At 39.1% G+C, this 27,986-nt stretch overlaps 4 protein-coding genes across 5 annotated transcripts in view; 2 read left to right on the top strand and 2 right to left on the bottom strand.

The window, feature by feature from the left end:
• The first annotated feature begins 1,566 nt into the window (after nucleotides 1-1,566).
• LOC116180928 (U6 snRNA-associated Sm-like protein LSm2) lies at nucleotides 1,567-2,191 on the top strand. The gene is made up of 4 exons (XM_031501112.1): nucleotides 1,567-1,688; nucleotides 1,740-1,807; nucleotides 1,855-1,945; nucleotides 1,996-2,191. The coding sequence occupies exons 1-4, from the start codon at nucleotides 1,686-1,688 to the stop codon at nucleotides 2,119-2,121; spliced, it is 288 nt and encodes a 95-aa protein (XP_031356972.1). The 5' UTR covers nucleotides 1,567-1,685; the 3' UTR covers nucleotides 2,122-2,191.
• A 648-nt stretch (nucleotides 2,192-2,839) lies between these two features.
• LOC116181118 (anaphase-promoting complex subunit 5) lies at nucleotides 2,840-7,138 on the top strand. Its single transcript, XM_031501394.1, has 8 exons — nucleotides 2,840-3,140; nucleotides 3,191-3,635; nucleotides 4,582-4,741; nucleotides 4,790-4,971; nucleotides 5,019-5,262; nucleotides 5,702-6,649; nucleotides 6,697-6,874; nucleotides 6,928-7,138. The coding sequence occupies exons 1-7, from the start codon at nucleotides 3,020-3,022 to the stop codon at nucleotides 6,814-6,816; spliced, it is 2,220 nt and encodes a 739-aa protein (XP_031357254.1). The 5' UTR covers nucleotides 2,840-3,019; the 3' UTR covers nucleotides 6,817-6,874; nucleotides 6,928-7,138.
• Nucleotides 7,139-10,451: 3,313 nt separating this feature from the next.
• On the bottom strand, nucleotides 10,452-12,566 carry LOC116181119 (L-lactate dehydrogenase A chain-like). 2 transcript variants are annotated; one of them, XM_031501396.1, is made up of 6 exons: nucleotides 12,301-12,566; nucleotides 12,142-12,251; nucleotides 11,960-12,077; nucleotides 11,592-11,909; nucleotides 11,343-11,548; nucleotides 10,452-11,298 (listed from the first exon to the last, which is right to left on the bottom strand). In XM_031501396.1, the coding sequence occupies exons 1-6, from the start codon at nucleotides 12,377-12,379 to the stop codon at nucleotides 11,134-11,136; spliced, it is 996 nt and encodes a 331-aa protein (XP_031357256.1). In that variant the 5' UTR covers nucleotides 12,380-12,566; the 3' UTR covers nucleotides 10,452-11,133. The 2 variants fall into 2 exon arrangements, with proteins under 2 accessions (XP_031357256.1, XP_031357255.1); XM_031501395.1 differs by having other exon boundaries at nucleotides 10,453-11,298; nucleotides 12,124-12,251; nucleotides 12,301-12,565.
• A 2,112-nt stretch (nucleotides 12,567-14,678) lies between these two features.
• The window catches only part of LOC116181122, a 95,232-nt gene continuing 81,924 nt past the window's right edge, over nucleotides 14,679-27,986 (bottom strand). Inside the window, exon 5 of the mRNA XM_031501397.1 lies at nucleotides 14,679-15,746. Coding sequence (XP_031357257.1) covers nucleotides 15,365-15,746 — 382 coding nt within the window. The 3' untranslated portion in view covers nucleotides 14,679-15,364. The remainder of the gene's footprint in view (nucleotides 15,747-27,986) is intronic.

The following is a 27,986-nucleotide window of genomic DNA, read 5'->3' on the forward strand; positions in this document are numbered from 1 at the left end:
CTAACCAAGGTTGGCAGTCAGAATGGAATTTGCACAAGAAACGGTGGGAAAGCGGAATGGAAAACATTTGAAAAAATATCATGAGAAAAACTGCAAGAATTATAATAATCCAAAGCTCTACTAAAGGTATCCTCGAGCCAGAAACCTGCAGGATCTACGTTGGAATGATTTATATCCATTGCCGTTTCTACTTAAGAGTTGGGACACACCGTATATATACCTATACTGGGTCATTGTGTGTAGCTCTTCCTTAATAAGGAGTTTTGACAACTTTGCGGGAAACAAATTAATGCAAAATTGGGCAATTACTTAAACTGAAATCTAAATTCTGGCCAATTTTTTTGAAAATGCTACCAAAATTTAAAAATCACGCATGCTACATGATTAGGAGTCGCGTTTTGATTTAGGACTCATCAACTAACCATTGGGAGCGTTCAGGAGAGCTACCTAAAGGCAAGAATACTGCAGCAAGTAAGGCTCTCTAAATGTGAGTAAGCTCGGTCGCCATATTGGACCCAGCCAATGGAGGGAGTTGCCTTGTCAGCTGGTGAATGTTTACTAAACGTTGCTCTGTTTTTATAAATTTTCATGGTTGTATTGCCATTTTCGTTCTTTCGGAGTATAAATATTGCTTGTGTAGTGCCGAATTGGTGTAGTTATATATCAACGTGCGGTAGGAAGAAGGAATTAATAAGTATTTACTTAAATTCTGTTACATTAATTTAATAAGGTAAACTATTTACATTACTTGATCTTGGTCGTTATTCTTTTTGTTCAAGGAATGTGTTGCCTTTGCCCCTAAATGTGTTTCTGATAAAGTTTGCCAACTCAAACATTTCTTGTAAAATTAGGTTAACTTCTTACATGCATGTTTATCAAATTCATCAATTCAAATCATATACCTACATTATCACGTATATTATTATGGCAGATTATCAAGAACGCATTTTAAAAATGCCCTGCTGTGCAGCTCCAAATTGCAGTAACCGATCTGAGAAACGGTACAGTCTATACCGAATCCCAGCAGATGAGCCTCGGCGGTCGAAGTGGGTGCAAAACACGACACGAGATCGAGGACCCGATAAATGGCGAAAAGTGAGAGTATATGGTTCTTCGACAAAAAAAGAAACCAGATAGTAAATTGTAATTAGTTCCGAACTTTGTACCTATTTCTAAATGTATGTAAATTTTGAATGTTTTTCATATAAACCTTTTTACCTCTTTTCACTCATTAAAATAAAAACACTTAATTTAAAAATTGGGCTGAAATATAAAAGCAAAGAACTGTATTAATTTTTGTTTTTGTGCCATTTTCCTTGGGTAGCAAGTCGACACTTGTATGAACTTATTTCAATACATAAGCAGCTGACAGCGTTACTCGCTCCATAGGTTGGGTCCAAAATGGCCGTCGAGCATACCTACCTTTTTAGAGCTCTACAGCAAGATTACTGGCACGAGTTGCTGTCTGATAGCACTGCCGTGGTGTACACTGTAAGTGGGACATACGGTGGTATTTACAACTCGACAGTGCTATCAGACAGCAACTTGCGGGAAAAATCTTGCAAGAGTATTTCCGCCTTTAGGTAGCGCTCATGAAGTTTCGTCTGGTGAACGCGCCCATTTGATTTTTGAAGGTGCATAACCTAACTTTTATTGTAATAGTATTTCCCAAAATCTAAACAATAATGGCAAGTATCATTTTGAAAAATATAGTTTTCACTTACAGCAGTTTCTCGTAGCTTTTTTACTCATTTTTCAAATCCTTGGTTGGCAAAGACGTCGTCGTCGAACTTAAAAACGATTTAAGGTGAGTCCTCGATCATCTTCTCTCGTTGTAAACTCCTCAACTTTTAGTATCTGCGGCACTTTACATTCTGTCGACCAGTATTTAAACATCAAATTGACCGACATTAGCGTTACGGATACGGAGAAGTACCCTCACATGGTAATGTGACGAGACAGCTGTATTTGTTATACTTGAGCGTTGTTTTACAGCTTTCCGTTAAGAATTGTTTCATACGGGGATCGGTTGTGCGTTACGTGCAGTTGCCGGCGGATGAGGTCGACACACAGTTGCTGCAGGATGCCGCACGAAAGGAAGCGACGGCACCTACACGATAATTGTATATCTAAGTTACTAATAAGATAATTTTGTAAGACTCACCGTGATGTAATTATATGATTAACGTCTTGTGTGAGATTGTTTTAAATTGTCACAAATTTGTGTATCAAATAGATCCAATGGGGAAATTACGAAAAAAAATACGTATCCAATTATAGATTTATAAATGGTACATTAGAGATCAAAAGCACTATTTTCTACAAATGGGATTTATATTTAAATCATAATCAGTAATGCCACTTGAGGCATAGTCACAGTTTAGATACACTGTCTAGTTTGGAGACAGTATTCCGCAATAAATATATTGCATACATTATCTATGCCCTACACATTTTTTGTGCTCTACTTTTGATTGGTTGTAGCTAATGGTTAGAATTACCAGACTTCTTGGAGTTTGGGTTAGTTCTCAGAATATTCTTGAGATCCTCTTATAACTTTGTCTTGACTTACCCTGTACTTAGAGATAGGACCCGAAAAATATATGTACAGTGACTGTATATAGAAACAGATATATATGTAGAAACAGCGCAATCGCCATGTTGCATTGAAAATTAAAATTAGAAGTAGACAACACACAATACACGTACGGCATGTGTTCATATATATAAGAGAAGATATATGCATGTGTTGCGTACACTACAGTCTACAATACAATATTATACAGAGCGTTTGAGATAAGAGGGTCTTAATATCTCTGTTATTAATTATTTGGCGTGCTATATTCATTATGGCTATATAGGTTTCATAAATTTTCTTCGCAATTTGAATAAACAGAGTTAAACTTCGTTTTATGTCTATCACTAACCACAGCTAACTTCGTGATTATTATTAAACAACAATAAAAGTGTGGTTATGAAATGATTTAAATTGAAACTTCTGCTTCTTATTCACTTAAAAATGAGCATTTCTAAAGAATCTTTGAATATTTTTAACCGCAAGAACCACCGAGAAATGTTAACCCCTCACAGGCTGGCATTGGCAGTATTAATTCACGACTTCTTCACAATTCGGGAAGCCGGTATTTACAATCACCAAACTGGCCTTATCTACCGTAATTTTTTTCAGTAGACAAGGATATATCTAGAGCACACATAAGAGACTTCTGCATCCTAATATTGAAACTGATCCAAAGCCCCGATCTGATGCTAGCCGAATTACAAGACATACTCGGCTGCGGCAAATACCTGATACAGCAGCAGCTGATCGACGAATTCGACAACTCGCTGAAGCACCTCAACGACGACGGCACCGATTACCTTCTACAACTCGTCGATAACGTCGGTAAACTGATCTTACGCGATCCGGACGTCGTCACTACCAAACCCCAACTGCAGATCGGCAAGAAGAGCGTCATCGGTTACTATCTGCGGCGGCTGCTCATCAACTTCGACAAGCTCACGTTTTCGGAGGTCTCGTCCGTTATCAGCGCGTATCGACGCTATTACTCGCCGAACGTGACCGAGAAGAAGCTGGGGATGAATCGCAAGTTGAATTTGGTGTTCTACGAAGATTGGTAAGTGGTTGGGGAGGATGGAGGGGATGATTAAATAGTTGTAGTAGGGTGCAAGGGGAAATCTGTAGTGTACACTTTACAGTCATTTACAGGTGACAGTTTTAACTTCACTCCGACCCCTGCACACTAATTTTCTTGCAGTTTTACGTGAGACTTCTTTTTTTCGGTTTGATGCTAGTTTCTCTCGACTCGACGTGAATTGCCCCGCGCCTTAATCTGAATGTTTTCGCGACTCAATCTCAATTGCCCGACCGTTCTTTTCCAACAACTTTTCTGATTCACACCACCTCTGGGACGCAAAATTTTGTCCACCAATAAAAACTAGCTTTTTCCGTCCAATCAGAACTCTTGACTCTCAACTCTACGTGGTGTGAAATCTCTCTGAAACAACAAATAATTGACCATTTCAAAATCGTACCCTAATTCTAGCTAATTTTGTCATGTCCTCCGACTTCCCGGCGCCACCAGCTTTCGCACGCATTTACGTCCGGACCGCTCGCCCACATAACATCGAAAAATTTAAGTAAAAAGTTTGAATCAAATAAATCCGTTAACGGGCGGGAGATTCTAAGAGGACCATAAAAAAAGTCTAGCAATATCAGCGCATCTCAAAAATCTTCTAAGAAACTTTGAAGACATAGGAAGATCTACAAATTTTGGAGGAAAGAGAAAACCTTTAGATTCGTCAACTTTTATTCAATCTTCTTATTAAGATAAAGATTAGGATCAAAAGTCGCTCTCAAATCGTCAGATTATTAAAATGCACACTTTTCAACACGTAGTCAACCCTTACTTTAATCTGACGTGCTCGAGTAAATCCCCTATTGGCCTACCGTACTACCATTAAAAGGTTCCCGTTACAGTTTCTCTTAGCCTCCTCCGACTATGAGAATCTGCAACCTTGGGAACAATTGCATTCCTGGTATGGACGTACCTATTTTTGCAGGTATTCAAATAGGGATCAATGGTCTAAAGGGCAAGCGCAACTGTTTATCGCAACACAAGCCGCCCTGCTGACCAGTAACGAGGAGAAGGCGTTTAATCCTAAGGAGCTGGGGTTGCACATCAGGAATTTGATTAAGACCAATCCCGATTTGGCGGAGGGGGTAAGTTCGGCGGTTAAAGGATCGTTTTGCTCAGTGATCGAGTTTTAGCACTTTTTGAGTTACTTGAACTACTTACGCGTTAAGGAATACTGCGGCGCGATCAGCAGCCTCTACCATTGTTTCGATAAAAGCGGATTTATCGACTCGAAGGGAAACGTCGACGAGATGAGCAAGGGATTTCGGTTCGCCGCGCTTAATTTGGCCGTGCTTTACTTTCATTTCGGCCATCGGTGAGTGCAGCGTTGGCTTGTGCCCGGTGCGAAAGCTTCTGTTGTAGAAACGAGGCTTTGGCAGCACTGAAGGAGGCGATCATGCTCGCCCAACAGGCCAATGACAACGTGTGTCTGCAGCACGCGTTATCTTGGCTCCATTGTTTAACCAACGCAAATAAAGATAAACTACTCGAGCATTCCATTTTGAAGAGTCTCGATTTGAACTTGCCGTACATCGTATCGCTCGGGATCCAATCTTTTGTACAATTCGCTGGGATTAGTGGCGGTACACCGAAGTACATATTTGAGGTATGTAAAAATCTAATCTGCTGAAAACCCCCTGTACAATCCGGTCCTTCTGTGCTTACCTCACACCGCACCGAACACGTGGACGTTGTTATCGCTCGACATACTTTCGTTCACGTTCGCTATAGAGCGGTACATGTGTAAATTTTAACAAATATTTTAATTCTAATGCGACCACTCGTTACGTCACGCTTTGTTCTATCCCCTAAAAAGAGACGCATAAGATAATAAGGTGCCTGGGGAGGGGATACTATCGTTGATATCCCCACTATCAATTTTAATTATTTCACAGGAAAAGTAGACCCATTTGTTTGAATGCAATGGTAACGGCACTTCCTCCCTCCTCAAGGTGCGAATAAAAATTATGCTTTTCACATTCCCTACTATAAATGAGAGAAAAAGGTTTTGAATCCCAAAGAGTGCAATTTCGTTTCTTGTTCAGACCATAACAAGAAGCGATATAGTCAACTGTCAGCACGGATTCGGCGATCTGACCTGTAGCAGCTACGCCCAGAAATCGGGCATGTGGCTGTTCTACGGAAAGTCGGAGATGTCGTCGCTCTGGAGCCAGCTACTTCTCCACCTGACGCCGGAAAGTAACCCGTTGGGAATCACCTACTTCGGGGAGGCCCTGTGCCAATCGATATGCAACGTTGCCGTGCAATTGTTGAACGAGGCGGAATACGAGAAGTCCTACGCCCTACTGGTGTTGGCCAAGGAGAAGTTTCCGCACGAGCCCGTATCGCACACGTGGCTACTTTGCGAGTGCATTTATACGTTCACGCGCTGCTTGCATAGGCAGGAGTGGATCGAGGCGGAAGCGGCAGCGCAGAGGATGGCAGTGTACGATGTGTGCGAGAGCCGTTTGCGGATCGTCGAGCTCTTCATACAAAAGCGGGACTTTAGCGCCGCCTATAAGTGCATTAATGAACTAATCGATGTTCACAATGACTTCAATTCTCGGTTACGAATTGACTATCACGTTCGCGCGATGATTTTGTACGCGGAGATACGATACGCCAGCTGCTACCCGGACGTGATCCCGCCTATTGCGCTCCACGCGTGTTTGGCCTACGCCAACGACTTCTTCGTCGACTACTTAGGCGCGCTAAGTCACTTACGACTGGCGAACATTCAGCTACTAATGAAACTGCCGGCACAGGCGCTGAAGCTTCTTGATAAATGCCTGCTTCACATTTTAACGCACGGAGGTCTCTACGATCGCTCCAGGGCGATGCTCTGCTACGCCAAGTGCATCGTTGCGAACTCTAAGGGAACTGCCGAACGAAATAAAACTATTCTGGCCGCCGCCGAAATGTTGACGAAGGTTGTCGCCGGGTTCACGAAGGTCGAAGCCTATGCGAAAGTGAAGGATGCCTTACATTTACAAGTGAGATCGATATCAATGATTTATTAACCCAAATTTTAATGTTTTAGGCATTATTGTACAATGAACTGAATATGGTGGCCGAACGAAACAAGTGCGCGTTTGACTTTCGATTAGTCGAAGAGGATTATCCGACCGCTAGTAACATTACTCCAGTTACATATTTGTAGTGATCCCCGTGCGCGTTATGTAATTCTCATGTTGAGAAGTAAAGGAGGATATTCTTTCGTGAGACGAGAAGAAATTTGTATTGATTTTGTTAATAAAAATTGCCTTTATAGAATTTGGCTATGCCATGAAGGGATCGACGGTTTTTCCAACAGCCGACACAGGCGATAACGCTCAAAATTAAAACTCCTTTACATCTTAAAAATACGGGACCAGTGCCAAAAGTCAAAGTTTTTTAAGGGCGCATCTAACGGATGCAATTTCGACTTAATCGGACGCTGTTATCTGTAACCCATTCAACTAATTACGGTAATTATACTTATCTAAATAGTCGGAATGAAATTTGGTAGTCCAGCAATGCCCTTTTGTTTCTTAGAATGCGAGGTAAAGCGGCGAAATCTGGTATCACGTTGATACTTTTCTTAAACGGCCGACCTTGCCGGTTCCGTGCTCTTCCCTTGTTATTGTTTGCGTGGTTAATAAACCTGTGTACAGTTAACTTCCGCTCCTCTTTCGTAGATATACAGGGGACAACCTGAACCAGTTCAAGGTCGCTCGCCACCTGGTGGTGACCTTGGATAAGAGGTCAAAGTAACGTACCACCTGGCGGTAACCTTGGAAATTGGGTTAAGGTAACAGTCGCGTGTCACGTGGGCGGTGACCTTGGAAAGAAGGTCGAGGTACAGCTCAAAGGACAAGCTGAGATCGTATTTTGTTACTTGGGTGTACTTTACATTTTTAAGATCAATGGTCACATTTTTTGCGGGGTCAAGTTAGATGTTCGAGGTCATCCAAGGCCATGTTGTGGTGTCAAATTACAATTTGAAGGTCAATGACTATTTTTATGTGGTTTCGAATGACATTTTCGAGGTCACCCAAGTTCAATGAACCCATTTCTTATATTTTGAAGGGCAATGGTCTCATTTTTATGTGGCGTCTAATTACATTCCCAAGGTCATCGAAGCTTAATGAACCCATGTTTGTGGTGTCAGCATGTAACTAGACGCCACAGAAAAATAGGCCATTCATCTTGGGTTAGGTAATTAGACACCACACTAAAAATGAGATTATTGACCTTCGATGAGCTCTAACATGTAATTTGACACCGCAAAACATGATGCTATTGACTTTTTATGTAATTTTACACCACAAAAATGGGTTTACTGAATTTGGATGACCTTGAGAATTAGGCACCACATCAAAATGAGACCATTGATATGGTGTAGGTCCCTATGTCCTTATTAATTTAATTTGACACAGCAGACGAAGGGTACATTGACCTTGGATGACCTCGAGACTAATTAAACGCCACATAAAAATGAAAGTCGTTGCTCTTCTATGACCGTGACAAATGACAATATGTAATTTGACCCACAAAAAAATGAGGGTATTGTCCATGAATGACCTTGAAAACTTAATTCGACTCCACATAAAAATGCAGTCATTGACCTTGGTAAAATATCATTTCACAGCACAAAAATGGGGCCCTACATGGTAGTGTCGTTTCTATAAGATGAAACAGTGTTGAAGATGAGAGCGAGACACCTTGTAGTGAAAAATACGTGTTGTTATCGACATTTCCGGCTGAGTATAGGAAACAGCAGTCAGGACATCAATGACAAAAAGGCGAAAGAATTTCTAAAATACCCCCCCCCCCCCCAAAGAAATTGCTACAAAATTTCCGCGTCACTTGACGCATTATACGATGCATATTCGTTGGGTATTGGGTACGTCACACCGTTACCACGGTAACGGCCGCACTCGATTGGGTTAGGTCAAATTAGGGAATTATTTAATTTTATGTGTTGTAGGTATTTATAGTGTGTATGATAAATTTAAAACGAGCTACTGTAGTGTACTTAACCCCAGGTTCTGCGCTAACTTCACACTACAGGAACACGGAAATAAAGTCAATCCGGCAACGTTTAAAAATGGCCACCTCCCAAAACTAAACAAGATCCCGCTTAAATTTGAAAACATCTAAGGCAGAGTCCCCTTACGTTAGTTGTAGACAACGCTTTGACCTGAAACACAGGTAGGGAAGGAACGTTAAATAAACACTGAAATTGTGAAAAGTTTGTTTAATAATGATCGTAATTATTAAGATGGTGAAAGCCCGGAAATTTAGTAGATTTACGTTGATATAAACAAAGCAAGCATAGCCAAAAAGTGTCGTACTCTCGCAAAAGTAACTGCTAAGGGTAAAAAGAGTACGACGTAAGAAAAACCTCGCAGTTTGATTAATTCAGTCCAAAAATTAAATTAACAAAATATTTTGTAAAAGTTTAAGCAGTAGTTAACAAAGATAGTAAATGCATATACACAATGTTGGTTTCACTCAAGTTTTTGGGAACAATGGGTCAGGTAGAAGCAGGTACCTAAATTCTGAGAAAGGGTTCAGAGTACAGGATGTGCCACATCTTTGGTGCAATAAAGTCCTTTTGTTAAAAGCAAATTACATGGCCTTGTAGGCAAATTTAACTAAAAACGACATATGTGGAAATTATTGAATCGCCATTTATTTATCGCACATAGATTCTAAACTGAAGAGCTTTGATTAGCGTAATCCCGCTCCTGCAAGATGGGTAGCCCGCCCCTGGTTTCTGGGTTTCGAGCCTACAGTTGGATGTCGAAGACAATCACGGAATTAGGTGTCGTAACTCAATTTTGACTACAGTTTTTTTACCACTCCCGTGCTTCATTCACGGAGAAAATTGTTAGTAACAAACAACAAGTCAATACATACCTCAAACGAATCGGTAATTTCCACATATTAAAATAAAATGATTAACACTTACAAGAATGTTACTTCAGGGACAAGTAATCAACATCAATAAACATAAATTAAGCAAACATTACACCAAAAACGTGCACAATTACAAACAATAGCCTAACGGTATCACATATGTGATTTTGCATTACGGTTAAACCAAGTAAATTTCAAAAACAAATATTGAAACACAAAAAATATAAAATGCGGCATACAAAACACAAATACGATATAAAGAAATGCAAAAATTACTACCTGCATTAAATAACACAAAATAACAACAAACATTTATGCAGCGACGCGTTCACGACCGCCATTCAAGACAAGATGATCAACGTAACCCACATTCGTGCTTTCTAGGTGGCGCAGGAAGCTTTTCCCCACCTAGAAATTGCATGGTTGCCAACTCTCAAAAACGTATGTATCGTCGTAAGTTGTATATACAGGGACATTTAATATACGAAGGTCGTTTAAAAAGTAAGTTTAACGACCTCACTGCTCTCTAGCGAAAGACGCATGAACCATGAAACATTTTCCAAGGTCATATCTAAGTTGTTTGGAAGTAAAATAGAGTGCGAGTGATAACATTTTACACTAAACGTGCCCTTAGAAAGTGCGTACAAATTAAGATGTCTCAACGCGAACAATAAAACTACGACCAACATTCATGCAGAATTGCATCTACGGTCTACGATGCACGAGTCTCCAGACGAGGAGTGATTTTCATCCATGACAACGCACGGCCACATTCTGCCCGTTTGACACAAGATAAAATTGCAGTAATGCCAATGGCGACTACTTTCCACACCAAGTGACTACCATCGAGCACCGAGCACGTGATAAAAATGCGGGATTTATATTGGTTAAGAAGGCGCGCTTTCCGCAACAGTTGCGGTCGGAAAAAGGGGGTCGTTTGGTACTTGGGATTCGACGAGGTATTTAAGTAAAAATCTGGAGGGTGCACTGATGCAAATTTACGTATCATGAGCGCGGAGATTTATAGATCGCGTGAAATGAAATCCTTCGTAACTTATGTACGCCATTTTAAAGATCCGTATAACCGCAGTGCGTGGGAGAAACGTTGGTCTCCCAACCGAAGATTGTGAAACCATTTTCGACGAATCTATTGTCATATATTGGTAGGTGCTTTATCAAGTGGGGGCTGCCCTTTCGAACAAAGTCAATAGGAGACTAGTTTTATGCAACAAGGGAACTTATTTTAACAGACGACGGATATATTTTCAACCGTGAATTGCGCGAAACGTAAACCAATAAAGTTGTTGCCTAGCGTACTCTCATTTAAATAAATGGCTACCACGAAAGCGTTGAGGTGCAAGATGCAAAACGTTTCATTGCGCTATATTTGAAGTGGCTAGCAAGTTTACCAATCAAAACTGTGTGCCTCTCTTATGTACACGGGGTGTTATTAGATTTACATTAAGCGGCGACCTTTTCTCCGGCCCTGAAATAAACAACGCATTACATAAATACTATAGCATTTATAAAAAGGAGTATAAGTAGCTGAGTAAATTAAATTGTAGTATATTAATTAGCAGGTAAGTTCTTGTTGGAGAGTTTTCATATGACAAGCAGCTCGTTGCAGAGCTTCAATTTCGGTATCCGTTAAAGGCAGCTGGACTATCTCGGACACTCCATTTGCACCTAAAACGCTCGGCAAAGAAAGGTAGACATCGTCCATGATTCCGTAAAACCCCTAAGGAGACGCGTCCGTTTATGGAGTTGAGTAAGTCCTCATACCTTTACGGGCACACTGACCGAAAAAACTTTGCGTGTGTTCTGCAGAATTGATTTGACCATGTCGCTGATGCTAAGCGCTATGGTCCAAGTCGAAGTACTTTTGCCGTCGTACTTGGTCACCTTTATTATTTCCTCGTGAAGGCCAGGCCATTGGTCCGTTGAGGATATGCGCGTACCGCCAACGGACAATGTTGACCACGCTATAACTAACCAAAGATACTCTGGTGCTAAGAGTCAGCCGGTACATACCGCTACAGTCTCCGTGATCGCCAAGCACCCAGCCGCTGCAACTCTCTGGCGCCACGCCATACTTTTGAGATATTAGGTGCCTCAATCTGACCGAATCGACGTGACAGCCGGTTCCGATTATCCGATTTTTGGGCACACCAAGAGTTTTGGCACATTCCTGGGTGAGAACATTCACCGGGTCTGATACTATAATCAAAAATGTATGAGGCGAGTGTTTAATGACATCAGCAGAGATATTTCGTATCATATCGAGAGGTTTGACATCCTTGTCGCTCGCCGCTATTATCGTCACGTACGAATTTTGGGTAATTTTCAGATCTACAAGCCTGAATTTAGAATCGTTTAGACTGAACGAAGTTAATAGGTACCCGTGCCGCCGACCACACTTGGATCGTACAAAAACTGCGAGGCATGCTGAAGATCGAGCACTTCACCTTTCAGCTTTTGCTCATTGAGCGATACAATCGCGATATCATTGGTGATATTCTAAGGTCGATTAATGAGCACCTGTAACGAATTCGATCCAAACTACCTGCGCAAGCAAACTTACTGCCACAGCGATACCGACGTTTCCCACGCCGATTATGCTCACTTTACTTCTATGACATTCGGCGGGGTTGGAGAGGTGGTGGAGGATTTGGTCCTTTGTGCTGCTCGAACCTACAGACCACCGGTTAAATTGAACGTGGGGGAGAGGAAGGAGCGTTACATCGATTGGACGAGCAATAACTCTTCTTTAGGCGATACCTTCGTGTTAAGATCGACAGAAATTTGTTTGCAAGTGACATTTTTTATGGGAAAGGTGACACTGACATGTACAAAAGTTTGACTGTTCGCCTGTAGTGAACATATAACCTTCAAGTAAATCTGCGTTTACATAAAAATTGAGAAATGCAACAGGGATGGTAATGGGTAGTTACAAAACCTGTAACGTATTTTATTTACACACCCCACGGTAATTTACAGGTCATTGACCTAACTTCTCTTGCGGCTAAACGCGCTTTCGAATAAGCCAAAGTAAAAACCACCAAGTGGTACTTTACAGGGTGTTGACCTTACTGTACTCGCTGCTCAACGCGAATTCCTTTCGGTTCCTTCAGAACAGACAGCACCCAGTACTTTATGTTTATGGATGACTCCCATCCCGTGAAGCAAACCTTCTTTTTACCGAGAAACTATATTTTACCCATTCAATCAGATTGGAGGCAATAAATCAACTCAACATGGAGTAATTTCCTGCTTACTCTGCCATTCCCACACGACGCAGCAGCCCGATATCTACGACTGCAAAACAAACAAGATCTTTCCGGTAATCTAAACCCATCACGCTATATCCCACGACCCATCGGCTCCTTACGAACCACACTTATTCAACGTGTGCAAGTATTGCCAAAGCAATATTTTCCCAGCCAGAATCGAAACGGTGAATCGACTGCACCAAAATTTCTCGGGAACACTTTTTCTAATTAATTTTGGTGTTTAGAATCCATAACAATTCGTACTTTTTCGATTAGACCTCCCAATAAAAAGTTATGGACAAAAAACAAATTTCGAAAAAAAATTCAAAAGGCCGTAACTTTTGGACTAGTAGCCCAATCTTGGAACTGTTTGAAATTATGGATTCTACAGGCCACATTCTATAAGAAAAATTCCGGGTCGATCTGAGACAATTTTTTTTCGGGCCTCAAAAAAAGGCGGTGTATAATCTTCCTTTTTTACCAAAAATCGACTACACCAAAATTTCTCGGGAAAACACTTTTTCTAAATAATTTTGGTGCGTAGAATCCAAAACAATTCGTACTTTTTCGATTAGACGTCTCAATAAAAAGTTATGGACAAAAAACAAATTTCGAAAAATTTCAAAAGGCTGTAACTTTTGAACTAGTAGCTCAATCTTGGAACTGTTTGAAATTATGGATTCTACAGGACACATTCTATAAGAAAAATTTTTTTCCGGGTCGATCTGAGACAATTTTTTTTCGGGCCTCAAAAAAAGGTGTATAATCTTCCTTTTTTACCAAAAATCGACTACACCAAAATTTCTCGGGAAAACACTTTTTCTTATTAATTTTGGTGCGTAGAATCCAAAACAATTCGTACTTTTTCGATTAGACTTCTCAATCAAAAGTTATGGACTAGAAATCAATTTCGAAAGAAAATTCAAAGGGCTGTAACTTTTGAACTAGTAGCCCAATCTTGGAACTGTTTGAAATTATGGTTTCTACAGGCCACCTTCTATAATAAAATTTAACCAAAAACAAGATATGGGAAAATTACGAATCGTAACTCATTTATCGCACATAGATTGTAAACTGAAAAGCTTTGATTGGAGTAATCCCGCTCCTGCAAGATAGGTAACCCGCCCTTGGTTTCGGGGCTTCGAGTACTCAACTATGTTTAGTATATCACTATATCCTAGGTTTGCCAGATTCTGTGTAAGGTTGGGATATAATAAGTGATACCTGAAGCACAAATTATTATAAATTAGTTTAATGCATTACAGGCATGATGTATAAATTAGGTAATTTTTACAATATAATACACCATAATATATGAATTAAATCAACTATATAAATAATATAATAAAAAATGTGAAGAGTGCATCTGTATAAGAATGTACAATCTAACTTTATACATCTTGTAAAAAGCATAAAAGCTGCAGATAATATACATACACATATTACAAACGAAAGGACGTACTTACATTATTTTACCTAAAAGTATTTAAATATAATTAAATCTCTCCACCGTTTTAAATATAATTATCTTCTTTTTAAAAGTCGCATTGACTCTAACAACTAATTTGTCGCTCAGATCATCCTCTACATATAATGTATATCTTATTACCAAAATATTTTACATACTCGTCATTTATTTTATTCATCACATTCGGACACAGAAACATTCACGAACAAATTATTAATATAATAACAACGATAACTAGGACTCACATTAGTATCAAACATGTTAAATATTATTCATAATATATAACCGAGTACGCTATGCTCCTAGAGAAGTCTAAAAAATTATACCACGTTATCCGAAATAATATAACAATCTTTCAAACGTGTGTTCTCTCGACTGTAACGCAAATCACATTTGAAACCTTTAAATGCGGTCTTCAATCACATTATGTTCGAAACTAAAAAAGGCATTATGCATGTATTTCAAAGTCCGTTAAGTGTATTTTCCTCCAAAAATGAATGATTTGGTGAAATAATAAAAATAAATCGACTCCCATACATTTAATGGACTTTTTCAACTTATGTACAACATAGTATGTAACTACATTACATATAACAAAAATAAAATGTTCAATCAGTCCCTAGCACATATTGCTTTCTTCATTTCGCTTTTATTCATCATCACTGTTTACAAATATAATTTGGGGCTTATTATCCATAAAAAAATACAAATTTATGTAGGCGTCTGTGTGTACAATACATGAGATCTAAAAAAAGCATACAAAGCAAAAAAGTGCGGGCAGACCATATTGCTTACATATTTTTACAAAAAAATCACAGTATGATTCAAGAGAAAAATCGTTATCATTAATAAAAACACGCAGTTGTTACTAAGCTTAATTTTCTCTTTCTTAGAAGTTTAGAAAGAATGGAAAGAGCGAAAAGCACTAACAACCACCGTCGGGCCTGCTACCGAAATGAAAATCGCGCAGGAAAGCAGCACAGGTAGGTAGAGTAGTAGTATCTCCCATATCATTCTTATAAAATACACAACATTAACAAGTCTATTGACTAACAAGTCTCCATGAATTATTGTATCACACAGCACTCGCACTTTGGTTTCTTTTTTATGACGACATGTTCAACCTGAGACGCGTCCCCCGCGGGTATTAGAGTTCCCCTTTGTACGTCCACAGCACCGGGCGATGAGACCTTGTCATTCTTCACGTTACCGTTCGCACTTTTCGGCGTCGCGTTGAGGACCGTCGCCTTCTTCGGCGACTCGGTGATCGGCTCGTGCGCTATGTTGTTCGCGAACGACGAGTCGGTGTGATCGTGCAGGATCGGGGACGGCGGTCCGCCGGACGTCGGCGTTATCGGCTTGCCGCCCTTGATCAGCTCGACGATTTCGTCGGCCTCGCGACTTAGATCGCCGCCCGGTCGAAACGGGTTATCCCAGCCGCTTTCCGTGCTGCAAAAAAAAATTTCAATTAAAAAAAGGTTTTTTTTTGTTCAGAACTAGGCGTAAACGACATTAAAAAACCATTTTTCGACTTTTTGTTATACGATTCCGGGCGAAATTAGAGATTCGGCGAAAGCGGATATGACGCATTCTTCTTTCCGGGAAATGTGGCGTGTTTGTTGGAGAACATTTGAGAAAGATGGGCGTTTGCTATATAAGTAAATCGAATTGTGTTTCAGTTAAAATTTGAAAATATTCGCTCGCTTAAGAGAAAAATTATCAATTTCAGAATGACCCCGTATTTTATTATGAGTTTTATTAGTTAAGAGAAATACAGAAAAATGTTAACTATAAAAGTTTCTTTAATGATTGTGTTGAATAATCTGTCATCTTCAGAATAAGTGGTCAAGTAAAACAGTGATCGGACCTAACCGCATTCTTTTAAATGGAACACCCTGTATAGTTTAATCTAAAAAGTTAGCATATTAAATTCTCTTTTCAAAAATGTAAACAGATTCACGTGATTAAAAAAATCCAAAAAAACTCAAAATAGATTTAAAAAAGATTCAAACGACCACAAAAAAATTCTAAAAGTTTTTTGAATACAGATACAGAGTGTTCCAATTAAAAAACTTAGGTTAGGTCCGATTACTTTTTGATCTGGCCCCATAACCTTTGCAATAAAGATTTTTCTGTATCTCTTTTATAAGAAAATGAGAACCATTCTGAAACAGACAATTTTATTTTTTCCGCATTTCTCAAAACGAGCGAAAATTTTCAAGTTTTGATTTTACCATTTGACCACTCAAAGTCTCAAAAACAGCCTTTTTTGATTCCTCTAAGAAAAACGAAGATACCCTGTGAAAGCGTCAAAAATGGGACACCCTGTACATAATACTCCAATGAATTCTATACTCAAAATTAACTCAGTGGTCCATTTTTAATCTAAAGTTAACGAATGGAGTACGAGTACTTACCTAAACCGTTTCTTTTCGTTAGAGAAATATCGTGTATAGTTGTATAGTGTAGTGTCAACACCAAAACTAATGACGGGACACTTCGTATATGAATTTATTTCAATTTACTAGTAAATTAAGTAAATCTGGAGGATTATTCACGAAATAAACACAGAGTTAGTTCGTTTCATTTGAATTTGTATCTCGGTGTTGTTTTTCTTTTGAAAATGTTGTTAATTCCTGTTGAAATTTTATAGCTTTTGTAAATTATTCAATTTAGATAAGGTGTTAGAAATCAGACACATCTGGTCGTTTGCGATAAGGAGTCTTATTAATCAGGCGAAAATTAATTAACGTACTTGTTTTATCGCTGTTAAGAGTTTAACGCAGATGCAGATGTTACGAAGAATTGGACGTTTCTTGTTGGGGAAGTGGATACTTGGTGGCTGGTTCCGTTGTGATTGGCGAGAAGCGCAAGCGGATATGGCGCATTCTTCTTTCCGGGAAATATGACGTCTTTGTTCGAGAACATTCGGAAACGTTCGAGAACTTTCGAGAAAGATGGGCGTTTGCTATATAAGTAAATCGAATTGTGTTTCAGTCAAAATTTGAACATAATCGTTCGCTTAAGATACGGGGGAAAATAAAAAATTGTCAATTTTACAATGACCCCATATTTTATTACGACTTTTATTAGTTAAGAGAAATACAGAAAAATGTTAATTATAAAAGTTTATTTAATGATTGTGTTGAATAATCAGTCATCTTCAGTGGTCAAGTAAAAAAGTTATCGGATCTAACCGCATTCTTTTAAATGGAACCCCTGTATATTTTAATCTAAAAAGATAGCATATTAAATTCTCTTCTCACGTGATTAAAAAAACCAAAAAAAGATTCAAATGATATCAAAAAGTTTTTTGAATTTGCTTACATCTTTTTTGAATTTTCTTGAATCAATATTGAATTTTTTGTGTCATATTTTTGAAAAGAGTTTAATGTTATCTTCTTGTACTAAACTATAGAGGGTGTTCCAATCAAAAAACTTAGGTTAGGTCTGATTACTTTTTGATCTGGCCCCATAACCCTTGCAATAAATATTTTTCTGTAGCTCGTTTACATAAGAAAATGAGGACTATGAAATAGACAATTTTTTGATTTTTATTTTATGACGGCAGTGGTGATTCCTTAAATACTGGAATCAACGTAAACAAAACGACGGTAAATGTAAATTTGTTTACGCTAAATCTCGGGCAGTCAGCCATATTTGTTTTGTTAAGACGAAATTAATCATTTTTAATCATTTTTATAATAAATCTGCGCAGAAGAAAGTTCACCAAAGTTGTGTTGTATAGTGAGGCTCTCTGTGAGTTTCTACCGTCCGAGCAGCCACCGAAAATTTGTTGTTCTTGCTCATCAAACCAGTTTTGGTTGTCATCTAATCAGTGGTATCAAGAACAAGTGAAGTTTCCAGAAGCTGTCACCGTATGTGGGTGAATTAAGTGTGTCTGAATGTCGCAAACCTTTTACGACCAGATTATTTGAATTATTAAAAAAAACTAGCTAATTTAAGGTTTGTTTATTTTTAATTATTAACCGCCTGCGTGCGGAGTTATTATGTCCAAACAAGCTCTCGGCGATTTTGTTGTAACTGTTTCATGTATTTCGGAATACATTTTTGTCACAATCAATTAGTTGTGTGCGTACTCGAATCCTTTGTGCGACCCAGTCAAGAGAGGAGGGGTGGGTTTACCCAGAGCTAGGGAAGGTAGGAAGCAATTTGTACCTCGAACCCTCAGGTTAATTTTGCATTTACTGTGGACTGTAATGGACGTGAATTGTAATGTAATTTATTTGCTGAATTCCAATCAATTCAAAAATTCATTTAAAGTAGGTACACTTTAAAGTTAAAAATAATAAAATTTAATTTAATTGTATAAAATGTAAATGTTTACCTTGTAAAACTTACAATTGAAATATTTGTATTAACAATAAATTTAAATTTATTGTTTACTGTCGATATTGTAATTAAATGAAATTTGTACATATAAAGGCCATTTTTATCATGAGATTGCATTAAGTTAAAAGACGCACCTTATAGAGGTGATAAGTGGAGTTGGATTGCGTAGGAAAACGCGAGTGACAGACGGATTTGACTGAAATCGCAAATAGCAATTTATTTAACCGAAAACCGTGCATCGGATTGAAAAAAACAAAATTTGTTTAAAAATGATTGGGGATTTCAAGAATAATTTTTATTTTCAGAGAAATCAGTGGCGTACCATCAATGTCTGCCAAAATGGGCATGTGAAATTCCGTACGAACGCCACTGGTGGAAATTAAAAAAATGTGGTACGTTAAAAAATGCCTCTGGATACACACAGTCAATTGTTTTTCGTTGCTCATTTGTTTTCTGAAATAAAAACAACTGAATGCTGCCTTATTATGGGAAATAAAATGTTAAACAGCTTTAATATGGAAACATTTTGTATACAGTCGATATTTACCGAGATATATACTATATTCCAATAATAACGGACACTCTGTATAATGTGCCGGGTTGTAAATACGGACACACGAATAGGCAAACATAATTATGAATCTCGAAAAGGGGCTCTACAGAAATCTTTATTGCTAGTTAATAATTGAGTAATAGTTATATTAGATGCTGTGCATATTTTTTCATACACACTTTTAACAGTTCCAATTGGGCTAATTATTGGGACACCTCTCATAGCTCGGGCTTCTATTGGCGGCACGAAAAAGAGAGATCCCGATTCGAGCTTTAAGAAACTTTAAACCGCGTGACAAAATTCGCAGCGGAAGATACCTTTTGGGTGCCCGAAGTCGACTACCCATCGAAGACGCGCGCCTCGCAAAGGGTGGTTAATTTCGTCCCTGGGAAAAAACAAAATTCCACCACGCAGGAGTTGTACGCGTTTACCAGATCTCTCCGAGGACACCAATTTGAAAACAATCGGACCAAAATTGTAGAAGAAGATAGGGGAAAACTGAAAAATCTCTAGATTAGCACGCCATGCTCGAGGATGGCGCCCAGATGTCGCCTACACCACATCATGTAGCGTTCTTCTACTGGTCCGCATTTGCCCCCAGCCGGCCGGCCGGCCAAAGTGGGATTAAAAGTTACCTTTTTACAAATACCCGCCCCCCGTTTATTTTCTTAATTTCTTTTATAGGGAGATCAAATCGAATAAAGTATAATATACAGTTCTATTATAAGGTTAGGACCAAAAATTATGTAAAGAAAAAATTTGTGCTTACATACGCAAACGAAGTCAAAAACGAATGAAATATATAGCGCTCCATTATTTTAATGTTGGAGGCCTAAAATCGTAAAGGTATCCCCTCGGGTATCCCCAAAATTTTTATTTTCTCAGAATCTTTGTTTAGAGAAATGCGCAAACGAAAAATCGACGTGTGCCTAAATGTGCAATCGAAGGAACTATTTGATGTTTCATTATTTTAATGTTGGGGGGGGGGGGCTAACATTTCCAATGCTAAAACATCGCTACCTACTTTTCTCGCTTGAGGAAAGAAAGAGAGGCGCACCCACTTGCAAACCTTCGTCCTCGAGTAATTTGAATTGTTAAGATTGGCGGTAAAATATTTCCAGTAGCGTATCAGATGCGTCTTTCGCCATTAATGAAGTGAGCTCAGGCAAGAACCCAAGAAACTTGTGGCACAATGGGGAACTACTGCGTGAATTTAATGTCCTTTATTTTGAAAACACATTTTTTATGATTTAATTACCTAAACTCAGGATTTAGGTATCTTTAGAACTATTACACTGCTTCCAGAGCTCTTAATTAGAATTGCAAAATAAAGGAGGGATCTAAGTTCACATGGATCTAAAGCAGACTTATTTATCATTTGACTTTCCAAGTTAGGAAAAACGGCTGGGATACCTACCAACTATCATCCTTCGGGGCCGTGACCACGTAGTAGACTACGCCACCGTGGGAAGTAGCCATACTGGGCATACTCACTTTCCACAATTAATTTCACTCACAAAAGACACTCAGAATGCAACTTTTAAAAAGCATCCGGCTTAGTTTTTGCACATTCACAAAATTACTAAACCTCCCGAAACTGCACCTACAAACGAAATGCTTTGGAATCCAACCAAGAGCCGAGAAATAAATACGCCTCAACTTATGCAAGTTAATTTTAGAAATCTGTTCAGCATAAAAACGTACGTAGTTCTGGCTGACGTAACTGCCACAAAGCACATCTGATCTGACAAAATGCTTTTTTTAACCTTCACGAACACATGTTACCAGCTGTATGGGAAAATATATTAACATACGACGCAAAAAAAACTATATTGTGTACCACAGGTGGACAAACACTCGAAAAAAATCGAGTTTATTTAATGGAGTCATTCATAAACGCTCTGAAAGAAATTCAATGGCAAATACATTAAGCGGCAGTTACGCAGTTGGAAAACGAAAGGAGGCGTCGCAAGGGTCGGAAACTGGACCACTGGAACTGGAAGTGAATGAGGTTTTTTTGAATTATGGGTGTGCCCTTTTAGTTCTGTCATCAGTGTGAAACAGAAAAAAAGTATCGATAACGCAACGCCCTCGGATAAAAATCAAAAGTGACTAGTGTGCCAAAAGCAACAGTTGCTCATAAAGAAACCTACTCAGTGTCACATGCCAACCGCAACGATGAGTGTTCCGTATTAAAAAAAAATCAAAAACCCTCCCTTAACCGGCCGCGCTTATGTAACGACGCAATTTAGCACAAACACGCCCGATCGAAACGCACCGACGACGTCGATCCATGACATCGCCGCGAAGGCGTCGACTGACCAAACTTTTCCCGAGACAGACTTGACACAGTAACCGATTGGACTGACTTTTTGGTTAGAGAGAGAGGTTCGCCCCAAAGCATCGATCGGCGAGACCTACTCGCTTTGTTAAATAATCGAACGCCTGCGCCTCAAATGCAGGCCATTACGTCATACCTGCAATTATATCAACAAAGAGGTCGGAGGTCATCCTCATTTATTAGCTCCGATTGTATAATGGCGCGATGACAGTTAAATATTAATGGAATACGGTATTAGGGGGAGGGCAACAATGTAAACACGGCGACGACGACGTCGGGTTTTTTGTGCGGGGAAATTGGCTAGGACACTCATCGCGGAGTCGTTAAATATTCCATTAGGAGAACTATGCCGAAGCGGAAACGCCTTTTTTGTGCGAGCGCGAAATGCCAAAAATGGAAGCGCTTCCTGCGGAGCGCGCGGTATTGGAAAACTGAAGGATCATCCGCAAGAAACCAAGACGTGACGCACACAAAAGAGAAGTTTCTTTTGGAGAGGGCGCGAACTTTATCCTGTTGTCGCACGTTCAAGACCATCGGCGACTCTTCCAAGAAAAAGGGCTACCAGTCATCTTGAAACCAAGTTTGATCCATTTCATTTCATAATAATTTAACCTCCCTCCCTATATATATACTTGCGCGAGCCTTTTATTTCTGAATACTAATTCTACTACCCTACACCACAGACAACATACACTATGCCTGTGCCTACATCCAATGTTAAACCGAGTTTAGGGGCGCATTTTTATTGGTTCACTTCACAGTAAATTATTCTCATCACGCGGGTAGATTTAACCCCCTTAACTACTCGAAGAAGTCTGAATACTAATCCCTTATGCAATAGTCGTTCTAAATTTGGATCTAATTTGTTTTTATTTTGTGGAAATGTTAGGAGTCCGGAGATTTAGTAGTGGAATTGTCAGGCGAGCATTCGTTGTAACGGAAGATTGTCCTTTTTGCACATTTTAATGCCTATCTATAGAGCATTTTAACTGCGAATTCGGCATGAGATCATCAGCATCATGGAAACTGCAATTAAGCACAATGTGCGAATGATTTAGTACCTCAGCTTCGATTTGATTCGTGGAATTAGCGATTAAATATGGCCGTCTGCGTTAATAAGAAATCATTTTGTAGGCCTTCTTTAATTAATCCGAAATAGAGGAAGTTTTGGGGAAAAATTCTTAATGATTCGTGGTTAGGCGTGATCTTGGGAGAAAATTAAAAGTAAACAATGCGCGTTTGGTGATCAGTGGGACCATCAAGGGCAAAACTCGAAAATTCGAGTGCGAACTATTAAACGGAACGTTCTGCAAGTTTTACAGTAGAATTCATTAGTATCAAGAAGGTTAAGAGATTAAAAGATTGTTTTGCTGGGTTATTTTTCGCTACACAGGGTTCGCAACTGATTTTAGCAAAAAAATAGAGACTTGGTCTCTAATTACATATTTAAAAATAGAGACCATTTAGAGACCTTCGAGAACCAATTTCCATACAAAGTTAAGCAAAAAATATTTATTTTGTAATAGATGAGATACATAAACGGCAATATATCTAAACAAGTATAAATTGTGCACAACTCTTGTGAGGATAAAACGCATTTTTTTTTAACCCAAATAGCTTTTTTTTGACATCACCAATGGATATATTTCTTGCAGACGTCCCAATGGCCCTATGTGAGTACCCTCTTCCGACAATCCGTTCTCGAGGTATAAGGGAATATACCCGATCGCGATAAGAGGTCGAGGAGGAGGGCTATGGTTGGTAAAAATTAAGTCCTTTCGTTGAGACCTTTCATTAGAGTACCATGAAGGATAAAACTATTCCCCCCCCTGCCCCTCCACACCCTACTTTGATAAGAGGACAGAAAGAAGAGCAGTAGTTGGTAGAAAACGGTTGATTCGTTGAGACCAATTGGTTGTCGTATGTAAAAGTTATGTACGTTTTACTTTCAAAAACAGCATCTCAGGAAATAATTCGTGTGGGGGGCGGGGCCCTTTTAGACAGCGAAATTTGGTGGCCGTCTGGCACACCTTCAAAGTATAGGCTACCTACGGCAAAGAATTCCAGGACTACCTACCATTCTCCTAGAAGTAGTTCGAAACGGGAGAAGTGGGTCCGGACGGACAAAACGCATTTTTTTAATTCTTAAAAAATGCGCTAAAAATGTAAAATTTCTGCGGTTTATCAATTATGAATTATACTTTTTTAACATGCAAAATTTAGAGACTTTAGAGACCAAATATCAAAAATAGAGACCAGCAATGAAAAAAGAGACCAATGTCTAAGAAAGAGACCATTTGCGAACCCTGGCTACAAAAAGAATTCAGCTGTGTCGCCTTTAGTGAAAAAAAGGGGATTAAATTTAATTGCCCGCAGTTGGAAAAAAACATTAGAGTGAAAAAACCTTTTCTGGGAATAAAAATATTGTTCACACTCATTTCTAAAGCCCGTTAGTGGCAAACGTTCCCGGTTCTTACATGCTTCCAATCCATCCACACAAGAACTGTCCGTCCGTCTGTCCGTCCGGACCCACTTCTGTCGTGTTGAATTACTTTTGGGAGAATGGTCCTAGAATTGGTTGCAATAGGTAGTCTAGATCAGGACCGGCTCAAGACAAAACTTACGTGTAAGGAAGCCCCTGCCGCCGTGCTAAAGTCTAAATAATGGGAACTTTTGGCAAGCAGGTTTTTAAAAATATAGAGGTTTACCTATATACTTAAAACATATTGTAACGTAAATTTTATTACGTGATTTATTTATTTACAATTAATTAACAATACATTTATACCAATAATGAATTGATTTATAACACCCAAATATTATTTATCACTCACATTAACACAAGTTATAACAGTGGGAACTATTTATTACTTCGGTGTTGAAATTAGAACTTTCCCGAAACGCAATTCGATTTGCTGATATAACCAACTCGAGTATTCTCGTATGGTCTTGAACATTCTAGAACATTTCCCAGAAAGATTACATCACATTCGCCTTTGTTCGTAATCGCCGATTACTAATCTTTCATGGCGCCTCGATATCTATCGGGATTTCTGGAATATTCGCTACATAATTTCTTACTATGGTAGAAATTTTTAGAAAACGCCGTCGGTGTTTTACATCCGTGATTAGGCAGTCATTAAATTTGAGTAATTTTGCGTTCCTTCTTGTCTGCGCCGCGCCGTAAGCGTAGGGTTACACCGCTTACACCTAAAGCCGGTCCTGGTCTAGACCTTGAAGGTGTACCAGATGGCCCTCAAATTGCACTGTCTTAAGGGGGGTTTCCCCATGAATTACTTCTTGGGATGTTGTAAAACGTGCATAACGTGCGATAACCAATTGGTCTAAGATTTTGCCTTTAGTGGTGCCAAGTAAAACTTTAAAAATGGGAGCGGAGGGGGGGGGGGGTTCTGCCCCCCATGATGGTATTCTAATGAAAGGTCTAATTGAAATGAATTGCTTTCTCCAAACTACAGCGCGATCTTTTTCGAGATCAGTGGGTGGAGTAGATCGGTGGAAGAGGGGATGGGGTTAAAAGTTGGTTATATCTTCTATGGTATTCTAAGTAAAGGTAATTAAAGAAATATACCCATATGTGATGTAAAAACTTGCAGTGCGAATATCTCAAGGTTGGTATACGGAGGATATGTTACTCACAAAGAGCGATTGGGACGTAGGGGTGTTCAAAAAATGCGCTGTATCTGGACAAGAGTTGTGCACAATTTGTTCTTGTTTAAATCCATCTGCTATATCTATGAGTCCCAAATGCCTTCCACAGCCACTGCAGTCATTTAAAAGATTTTCAAAGCTCGATGTATAGCGCCACTCTATGGCTCTGAAAAAGACAGGGCAATGAGAGCCTATGAGCTCTCGAAGCGCGCCATAGTGCTCTTAAAAAGCGCTCTAAACGACCGAGCTCTACAAAATCGGTTTAAAGCCAGGGCCGGTAACTCCGTAGCATTTTTGTACAACTTAGATTTTCAAAAAATGTTGAGAAGCCAATCTTAAACTACAAATAACCTAATGTCTAACTGCGCTGAATTGGGCTACGCATTTTTGTAAAAAAAAAACTTCTGATACAAAGAATCGAACCCGGGCCCCCCGGTTGCAAGCCGAGTATACCACTCTAGATCATTATGGCACACATTCAATCGTTATTAAACTTGTTCTTTTTATAGGAACTGATTGTGTTTATTTGCATTTGTTGCATAGAATGAGTTCGCATTCCGAAATAGTTGTGGGAAGGGTCAATTTTCGCATGCATGTGGCTTATGTCTAAATCTTTTAGATGGCATTTTACGCATCCAATTCTCCAATTTATCTTGCATATGGTCAATCGCGGTAATGCTTTTATGCGTGATCGTTTGGTCTTAAAAATAGAAATGGCGTTTATACCCGTGATACGGCGATCATTAAATTTGACTTTTGCGCTCCTTCTTGTAAGCGGAGGGTTACATCGCTTAACGCCTAGAGCCGGTCCCGTTCAAAGCTTTCCAGCGTCTTTTCAAGGCAGTGCAGGTGCCTTTTCTCAACAATGGAGAGATATACACCAGGATGGGATCATAAAGCTCTTGAAAACCCCGTCAAGCCCTAAGAATGCGGTGGTAAAAAATTAAATAGTTCAGAAACAAACCTTACACTTGAGCTCAATTCGAAATCAAAGGTTTTACCACTAAATCGCACTCAAAAATGAATGGATGCGAAAGCTCTCAATTAGAACGCAAAGGCAAATCCTCCACAATTACATTTAAAAAATGTAGTACAATTTTGACTCAAAGAACAGGTTATCTTTTAACATATACAGTGTGTCCAAGATTAGAATGAACAACATCGAAAAATCGGAAAGCCTACACCCTAGAACTTTTGATTTTGAAGGTTCCAATCTGCAGCTTCAAGATTTATTTCCTCCGTATCATTGTAAGGAAGCCGTTCCGACCTTATTATTGCGTCATCAGCTACGAGATCATCTTGTTTACGAGGTACAGTGCTATTCCGTATGCCAAATCAGGGGATAAGTATATCCACAAAAAAATCGTCATAATGTATGATGGATTAAAGTGTTTGTAAAATCAGTTTTTCACCGTTCCCGGGGGAAGTCTCTTTCCAAGTACACCCTTTACGCTCCCAAGGAAACCTACGCTTTAAATGCCAAGCCTCTCTTTGACTGCAAAACATAAAATCCTAATTTTACCTGTTACCGTTCCTGTGGGAATTTCGGAAAGTGTTTTACTACATCAGAAACCTTCGAAGGCATACGTAAGTGATACGTTTGGTCGTCCATTTTCTTCACTTCTCGCCGGAAGTCGACGGTATGGATTTCTTTGGCGCCATCTATTAGTTACAATGCGATTTAAAATGACGGAAAAGGAAAAAATATTTTTTACGTGAAATTTTGTTGCCAATTATCTTTTATACTAACCTTATCCTGATAATGAAAAACACAACAAAGTAGATTTAACCCACATAGCTCGGCATGCGAGTTCTTTTTATTTTTGAATCTTAATTTTACTACCCTACACTCAATTTTAGGTCGGGTTTGGTCGTGGGTTTTGGCGCACTCCAATTCTACATGCGACGACCAAATTTTTTCCGATTTGCATTCTAAAAAATGGCGAACAGAGGGGGGGGGGAGGAATTTATTTCTAGTCAGTACAACTTTCCTCTGTGATTCCCTTTCGAGATCAGTGGGTGAGTGAGAGGGGAGGGCGGTGTTACAAATAGGTTTTATTTTTCATGGCATTCCAATTAAAGATTTCAACGAAAGGAATTGTTTTCTACCAACTACCGCCCTTCTCCCTTACCCCTTACCAATCCCATAATCCCCTTAATCGAGGGGTTGGGGAGGAGGGATTGGTTTTTTTTGTTTATAGCCGCATTGTAATTTGTTTATCTTGTTTATTTAAATGTAACCAAGTAATGTGTTACAGGATAGTAAACGTCTCGACATTTTTTGGGTATTATTTAAAAAGTTTATCTCATGTTTTTCGCCGGTCGTAGATAAGAGTTGCGCTTATCGCTAAAAGTTAATTAATTTTGTAAAAAAATGTTTGTCGCAGATGAACGTTTAGATAAGAGAATTTTCTTTATTTTAACTAAATAATTACGCAGTAGAATCGAAGATGGGACAAGAGAGGGAAGCGTTATGTAACAAAGAAGTGGAGTTTCTGAGGCAAATTTGGTTTAGTGTGTGTCTTTTTTTACGCGTATGTTTAATGGAAATCGCAGTATGACAGGATATTTGAGTTATTGATTTTACACGAGACTTTACAAGGTAATTAAGACTTCATTTAACCCGTTTCGATCGAGCGCTTGTAGCGTGGTATTTGTGGCTGGCACTGTTTCCACTTTTTATTACAATTATCAAATAAATTTGTGTTGTGTTTAAATGAACAGTTGCAGCCCAAATTATGATTCTGGATTTAAGGAGTTTTAAGATGATTGT

The sequence above is a fragment of the Photinus pyralis genome, unplaced genomic scaffold (assembly GCF_008802855.1).
Source record: "Photinus pyralis isolate 1611_PpyrPB1 unplaced genomic scaffold, Ppyr1.3 Ppyr1.4_LG9, whole genome shotgun sequence".
NCBI lineage: Eukaryota > Metazoa > Arthropoda > Insecta > Coleoptera > Lampyridae > Photinus > Photinus pyralis.